This window comes from Capsicum annuum, chromosome 1 (assembly GCF_002878395.1).
Source record: "Capsicum annuum cultivar UCD-10X-F1 chromosome 1, UCD10Xv1.1, whole genome shotgun sequence".
In the NCBI taxonomy this organism is placed as follows: Eukaryota; Viridiplantae; Streptophyta; class Magnoliopsida; order Solanales; family Solanaceae; genus Capsicum; species Capsicum annuum.
Window position 1 is genome coordinate 197,193,245 of NC_061111.1, and position 8,456 is coordinate 197,201,700.

At 34.4% G+C, this 8,456-nt stretch overlaps 1 protein-coding gene across 1 annotated transcript; it reads right to left on the reverse strand.

Moving 5' to 3' along the window:
* Positions 1–624: 624 nt before the first annotated feature.
* LOC107855569 (pentatricopeptide repeat-containing protein At3g24000, mitochondrial) lies at positions 625–8,206 on the reverse strand. Its single transcript, XM_016700589.2, has one exon. It carries the CDS (start codon positions 3,947–3,949, stop codon positions 833–835), a length of 3,117 nt encoding a protein of 1,038 aa, XP_016556075.1. The 5' UTR covers positions 3,950–8,206; the 3' UTR covers positions 625–832.
* Between the last annotated feature and the right edge of the window lie 250 nt (positions 8,207–8,456).

Here is an 8,456-nt window from a genome sequence, read left to right on the forward strand (position 1 = left end):
AGCAAGGTGATGTGCCACCACTTGTTAAAATTGTTCTCTCTAATTTCACTGAGTAAATTATTTTCTTTAAACTTTTCTCCGCGAAAATATTTTTCAAAAATAGAATGATTTTGTGGATCAACATTAGTACCATACATTCTTGTGTTTACACCATACATCTTTGCTGGATATTCCCTCCGTCTCAAATTTTCTAATTTGATTTCTCATTTTATTTGTTTTTTTTTTTAAATTAATTAAAAGAAAAAAATTCATGTTTTATCCTTTACATTAATTATATTTTCTTCAAATTAAAATATAAATATTTAATCATATTTTCTTCAAATTAAAATATAAATATCATTTAATAGGGATACACGGATAATTTGGGACTGGAGGGAGTATATGAGTTTCTTGTGTTTACACCATATGTTCTTCGCTAGATATATGAGTTTCTTTTTTTTTGCGTGTGTGTGTGTATGCTAGATAGGCGATAGTGCCAATATGATTGTAGTTCATGATGTTTAGGGTTTCGATTTTTGCTACTCTCTTGACTATGATCTTCGTTGAAGAATGTATCGTTTCGGCATGAGGGGAAATTATTCCCATAGAGTTTACGACCTAATAGAAACAACAAACATATAAACATTCAAAAGGAAAAATCAACTAAAGCGATGCGTTACTTTCAAAATCTTGTTCTTGTATAAAATTTGTAAATTACGGCGGCACACGCTATTGCTTTCCAATGAAAAAGTTGGTGTGCCATTCAAGAGTTGTCTTTCTCTCGTACAAAAATTCACTAGTCCAGAACCCCACTCAAATCTTTAAAATTTATCAGAGATTACCAACAGCATTATCACCAGTAATCACCACAAGAACATTGGCCACCAGTAAAATGGTGAAACCGATAAGGATCCCTCAATATGATGTCCCTAGTAACAATGCTGCTTACGAACTTGAAAACAGAATGACAATCACCACACACTCTAAGGTTCTTAAATATTCGAAGTGTAGAACCTTGAGGGGTACTAATCAAACCATATGCTAGTGCAAGTCTTTCACTATGCATCCATAAATTGTGCTCCTTCTGTTCTTCATCCGTGTCATGCAACGCAAAGCTTGTATCAGCAATATAACCAGCCTCCTGAATCTTTTTTCTAAGTTCGGTCAATTTCCTGTAGATTTGCTCTGACTCCGGGTGAGACAAGTCTCCAATCCCAAAGGTGCAAATTTGGTTCTTTAACTTGACCCAACTGCAAGCAAGCTGTTTTTTCAATTTATGTGATTCCATTTCGGCCCTCACATTCTGAGCGTCCTGCCACCTCCCAGAAGTTGCACAGATATTTGAATAAAGAACATAGGCTGAGTCATCCGATGGGTTAGATCTCAGAAGATTTTCAGCTGCTACTTTTCCTAGTTCTGTACTCCCGTGCATCCTGCATGCTGCCAACAAGCTTCTCCAAACAAAATCGTTTGGCGGCACTGGCATTTCTTTAATAAAAGCTATGGCTTCAGAGAGCCTTCCAGATCTTCCAAGAAGGTCTACTATACAAACACAGTGCTCTATGCCAGCCGGGATTCCAAATTCAGAATTCATACAAGCAAAATATCGAAGACCTTCATCTACTAGACCACCATGACTACAGGCTGATAGAAGAGAGACAAAAGTGACATGGTCTGGTTTTGAACCTTGCTTTATCATATCGTGAAAACTATCCCTAGCTTTCTGGAAAAGTCCATGTCTGGCAAAAACAGATATTAATACATTCCAAGATAATCTTGGACGCATATTTGGTTCAGGGAGTATTTTCAGCACATCGTTCATTTCGCCACATTTCCCATACATATCCATTGCAGCGTTTCCAACAAAAGAATTGGAGTCAAACCCAAGTTTAGTAGCTAGACAGTAAATCTGCTGTCCCTCTTCTAGGGATGCCATGTTTGCTGCAGCTGAAAGAGCAGCAGAGAGGCTGAATTGGTCAAATTCCAGTTTTTCCCTTTGCATCTGCAGAATAAGTTTCAAGGCTTCTTCCCAGAAACCAAGACGAGAATTAGCGGCAAGCATAGCATTCCAGGTCACTGATGTCTTATTTAGCAGCGCATTAAAGATAAGACTACTCGAAACGACATCACCACAGTCGGCATACATTGTTATGAGAGAGTTCCTGACGTATTCATTAGTCTCGAAACCAGTCAGAATTATATGTCCGTGCAACGGCATGCCATAATTCAACAGATCAGTGTCAGTTGAGCAAGAACCCAAAACAATGATCAAAGTAATGTAATTTGGAGAATTTTCTTCCTCTCTCATTGACTTAAAAGTTCTCACTGCGTCGGGTGTGTCCTTATTATCTGCATAGCCGGCAATCAATGCATTCCAAGTAACTAATTCCCTGTCAGGCATTTTCTGAAATACCATTTTAGCCTCCCACATCATACCACACTTTCCGTACATGGTGACTAATGCATTGCCAACTATTAAATTGTCATGGAGCCCATGAGCAATTACAAGAGCATGAATAGTTTTGCCTTCATCAGGCAATTGACCATCTGAACACGCAGCCAAAGCACTAGCAAAGGACACATAATTAACTGTTCTTCGCAAGTGAAGCAGTTCAGCCAACACTCCCAAAACCTTGAAATACTTACCTGCTAAAACATAACCAGCCATCATGGAGTTCCATGAAATCACATCTTTTACTGGCATTGCCAAAAACAAACTTTCAGCTTCATTGTCCCTTGAAGCTTCCAAATACATGGAGAGAAGAGTATTTGACACACAAATATTAGAATCCCATCCCAATTTCAACGACAACCCATGAACACTTCTCCCTAAGTTTAGACAATCCGTAGTTCCACTAACAGACAACAATGACGACAGTGTTGTTGAATTGACATCGTCGTGATCATGACGCATTTCAGAAAATGAGCTGAACACCTTCTCATATAACTGATTATATGCTAGTGCAGAAATAATTGAATTCCATGATATAGTGTCACGCTCAATCATCCCATCAAAGATATAAGAGGCATCCTCAATGAAACCAAAACTACCAAACATCGAAATAAGAGAATTTGACACCGAAACATTGTCCAGGAATCCAGACTTTACAATCTGACCTAACGCTTGATGACCAAAAAAATCATCATCAAGAGCAATGCAAGAACTAATAATAGTAGTCAGTGTGTTTTCATTACCAGACACCTCCTCGTGCCTCATTCTTTCGTATAGATTTATTGCCACCTCCGGGTAACCATTATCCGAAAACGCAACCATCAAAGAAGTCCAAGTAACAACATTTCTTTCAGGCATTTCCTCAAACAAAGTTTTAGCACAACAAGGTAGTCCATATACACCATAAAAATGAAGAAACGAAGTCCCCACAAAAACATCATGCAACAAACCATATTTTAAAACCAATCCATGAATTTGAAATCCTTCAAGTACCATATTTTCCAATTTACTAAACGCAGTCAACAAACTAGCTATAAAATACCCACTTGGCTGAATTCCACAACCCCACATTTCAAAAAAGAGAACAGCGGCATCCCAATAAACACCCATCTTAACATACCCAGATACCATATTATTCCAAGACGCTGAATTTCTCTCAGGCATATTATCAAACACATGGCGTGCACCTTCAATTCTTCCAAATTTCGAATACATATTAATCAAAGTATTGTAATGGAAAATGCTTAAATGGGGTTGTTCCTTTAAGCATACTGCATGAACTGCTCGCCCAACTATGTCTTGGGTGATATTGGAAAACCCCTTTTGATGAAACCAGGAGATTTCTGGTTCTTGGTGTTCTTGTAGGCATTGAAAGGGGCGGTTTATTTGCTGTTGTTGACTGCATTGAGTTGAGATTGTGCTGAAGAATTTGAAGGGCAAGTAAATGTTGAAAGCGGAGAGGTTTTTGTTAAGGGAGTTGTGTTTGGTTCTGGTATGATAGAGCAACAAAGCACTCATAAAATCAGCTAGAGACTGCAGTATTCCTTCAAACTTTGGGTTAAATTTTTTGCTGCCAAACTATTAAATTTCAATTTTTCAGTTTCTGTTTTCATAAAAAAGGAGAATGATTAAAAGAAAATTGCAATTTGTACAAAAAATTTTGGTCCATATTACTCTCTTTACATGTTTTTACATTACCAGGAAATGTATATTTTATTACCTTGTTCAGAACATTCCTCTAAACTGTATTAATCAGAGCTCAATTACAAATAAAATGTCAAAAATATTTCTTTTCTCTGTTTTAATCTATTTGTCAAGTCTTAATTTAATACGAAATTAAATTAAAAAATATAAATACTTATAACTAATTATGTGGAGAATCAAGAATGTATCAAAATATTTTTTAAGAGCCAAATTTAGAATTTTAAGTTTTCGGATTTCTTGAGCAAAATAATTTTAAAAAAATGCCATTGATGGGGTTAGAACACACAACCAAGAGGGCAATAGTACTCCAACAAGCATCTTTCTTGTCACTAGACCTACAACACACTTTATCATAGATTTTCAACTTATAATTTTTATATATTTACTAGATTTTTAATATAAATTCAAGATCCGTACTAAAGTTATTGAATTTCTGAAAACCTCCACGCAAGGCTCTAAACCCACCCCTGGCCACATGCAACATTTTACTAGCTTTTACTACCTCCGTCTCATTTTATGTGTCGTCATGTGACCCGGCACGAAGTTTAAAAAATAAGTGACTTTGTAAAGTTTATAAAATTGCCCATTTTAAAATTATTTTGGTGTTTATCTTTTTTATTGTCTTTTCGTAATAAGTGGGATCCACTAAGGATAAAATGGATATGATGCCATTACATAGTTACCAAGTAAGAAAATGTGACTTTCTTTTTTAGACAGATCAAAAAGAAAATAGCGACACATAAAATGAGACGGAGGGAATATTTTTTATTGATTCAGTTTTTATATCCGAAAGTTAAAACATTTATTTTTCCTTCATAGAGAACAAATAAAAAGAACACGTCTAGTTTGACAAACTTTCACTAGGTCAAATTGACCCAACCTTTTAGACGGGCTACTAGAAATTAGTAAAACAAAGCTAGGGAAATTAGTAGATTGATTCATTTAAGCTTTTGAATTGATTGCTCAAGTATGAACCATATGAAATTTATAATATAATATATGGCTACTATCTTTTTAATCTTCTTTGACATAAAAATGCACGATCAAGTGATGACTGTCTTATTTAAGATTATCTGGAATTGATAATTGCCATAGCCATGGCATTTATTGGAGTTTTAGTGGCTTTGATTTTTGTAGTTTTGATTTTGACCTCCACTTTCTTGCCATATATTTTCAGCAAATCCCAACAACCAGGGGAGCAAATGATGAATGTGGAAATTTGATTTGTTGAATATGGGCAACAAAAATATTTTTCCATAAAAAAAATAAGGACCGACAAAATTAAGGACAATCATTCATTCAACAACATAAAGTGCTTCTTGTTAATTAGAAAAATAGGATAACGAAGTTCAGGAAATAAGAGAAAATATTATTCGTATATTATTTGAGGAAATATAGGCACGTTCCTTCAAGATTTTAACAAATGTTATCTACTTCATAAAAAAGTTGGAATTTGTGGAGTCAGAAAAAAAAAATACTATTCTGAATATTCATCTCACTTGATGAATTATTGAGACGCTCGTTTAAATTTAAAACTATGATGTTTATATTGTAATTTTTTTTATTAATCTTTGAATAACTTGTTCGGCCGTTACTTCCAAATGCGTGATTGGCAAAAGGAGATATATATCCTCCCATCACTAAATTATTCACTCTTCAATATTTTTCTAATCTAATTTAAGTTATAGTAGCTCTTATGAAATGTTACTCCATATTCATACGAACAGTATTGTATTTCCTTTCACTTCTTTTGAAGTAATTAGTAGCTTTCCTACGTTTATTTCATTTCAATATATAACTCATTTTTATTAACAGTTTTTCTTTTTGAAAAAAAAAAACTAGTCACAATCATCATACTGTTCATTTTCAATTAATTGTGTACTTAAATGTTGAAAATAATTGCACCGTATGTCATCTTCAAGAAAACAAGAATATTATTGGCCCCTTGTAATTGTTCTACACTAGATTTTGAGTGTCAACTCAACATAAAACAAGTCGAACTCCTCAATTCTAACCATTCAAACAAGTCATAAACAGACAAAACACACGAAACATCAAAATAAAGACCCAACTGTTATAAATAGTTTCTAAAATCTTATCTAATACTGTCAGTTAAACATTTGAAATCATTTCTTTCCCTCCAAAACTTAACCCTTGTTACTCATCAACCAACTACATAGTTCAAATATACTTTTAGCATTTGTCTACAAAATCCAAATTAGGAAAAACTTCTCCAAGTAATCTCCAACAAATTAAGACATAAAAAGTCTAGTTCAAATATAAGCTATTTTGAAAATCATCATGATCCAACATGACTGAAGGATTGGGGTGGATTGCTCCTCAAGTTAGGGACCTGTTTCCGGATGCACTCACACAACAAGACTAGGAGTTATGTAAAGTAAGAAGTGCAGGAATAAAGTAAAACAATGAACACAAGGTTTTTATGTGGAAACTCCTTGCTCAAGGAAGAAAAAACACGACCTATCTCCAGGATTTCTAAGCTTCACTATACTCAAACAACTTCTTGAATACAGAATCTAAGGATTAACCTCCTAATCCGTTGTTTCCTAGCAACAACTCTATTACAAGGAAACACAAGCAGTAACTCTACTGCTTCAACCTCCAACTAGCTCTAATTGGATCGACTTCCATAAGCTAACTCTAGATTGAATGATCACCTAACTCTAGATGGTTATAAGATAAAGGTTTACACCTCCACACCTACTACAATCATAAGCAAGTGTAGGTAAATGTTTAAGAACAAAATACAAGGACTCAACTATAACAAGGAAGTAAAAGTACAACTCAATGAGCAATCAGTTTCCTGGTGCAGTGTATAGTCTTTGCTTTTAGCTTCAAAGGATAATTAGTTGTGAGAATATGGAAGCAATGGTTTTCTTGTTGAGGAAGATGAGCAATATATAGTATGATACAAGAAAACCTAGGAGAGATCACATTGGTTGAGGCAAAAAGGTAACAACAACTTTTCCACCAACTTTGTACTATGTGTCAGCTGTCGCAGTTGACCGTGACAGTGACAGGTGAGCCCAACCTGTACCCTAATTCGTAGTAGCTTTGTCATGACAAAAACTCTAGGAAATAGATCTCAACATACAAAGTTCATATAGTCTGTCAATCATCAAAACTAAGGACTTAACAATGGCACATCGGCAACCTTGCCTGAGTTCTCTTCTCATTCGATATTGTTTATTCCAGTGTTTAATGAATGCATGCCAAGGTGAAGTTAATGGTTTGTTAACCTTCTGCCGAATCTTCGTGGGTGTTTGGATTGACTTATTTTTAGTTGCTTTTAGCTTTTAAGCACTTTTCCAATTTTTGTGGTGTTTGGCAAAGTAAAGAAGTGTTTTTAAGCACTTATTCTTAAGTCAAAATAAGTGTTTTATAAGTCAAAAGTCAAAAGTAGGGTAGTACCAACTTATGACTTTTAACTTATAAGCTACTTATTAAAAGTCAATCCAAACAGGCCAGACTCTTCCTATGAGCTTATGCAATGAGTAGCGATCTTAAGGATCCACACACAACATCAAGATAAAGGCCCAAGTGAATAGTTCCTAAAACTCTCATCTAATACTATCAGCTAAGCATTTGAAATCATTTTATTAACATTCTCGAAATTAAAATCAACAATCAGTCAATCAAGCTAAGTATAGTCACAAGTTTTGAGAATACAAATTGGAAAGTCAAAATAAATATGAAATGTGCCAAAATTATTTTCATAAGGAATCCATATGATTAGGTTACGGGGTTTATTTCATTTTGCAATTTGTAATCACTAAAAATCTCCTAAATAGATTCCTAATGCATATGGTGAATAAAATATTTATGGAATAGATATTAGATGAAGGCACAACTTCTTTGAAAGTACAAGGGTGGGACGAAAGGAAGAAACAAATTATTCTAAAGTATTTAGACTAGTACAAGTAGTGCAAAATGCTTATGTTAAAAAAATGAAGGAATATTTTTGTCAAAATTGAAATGCTAAGTTTCGCTGTCTAAAGATATAACAGTGACATCACCTTTTTCAACTTTTATAATTTCATTCGGGAAAAAGATATCATTTCCATCTAATACTATAAAAAAAAAAAAAAAAAAATTTAAGCCACATCTAAATTATATAAGTGATCTATTACATATCTTAACTATATAAAAGTGATATTATTACCTCCTCACGACCCTCATTCTAAGGCGCGTGTGTTACACTTATTTTAGGCACGTCCAGCCTATTAAATAACAAAATTAAACGGCTAAAAATATTAAGGGAAAAGACATTGTTTCCACCCCAAACTATAGTCGAAAAGTC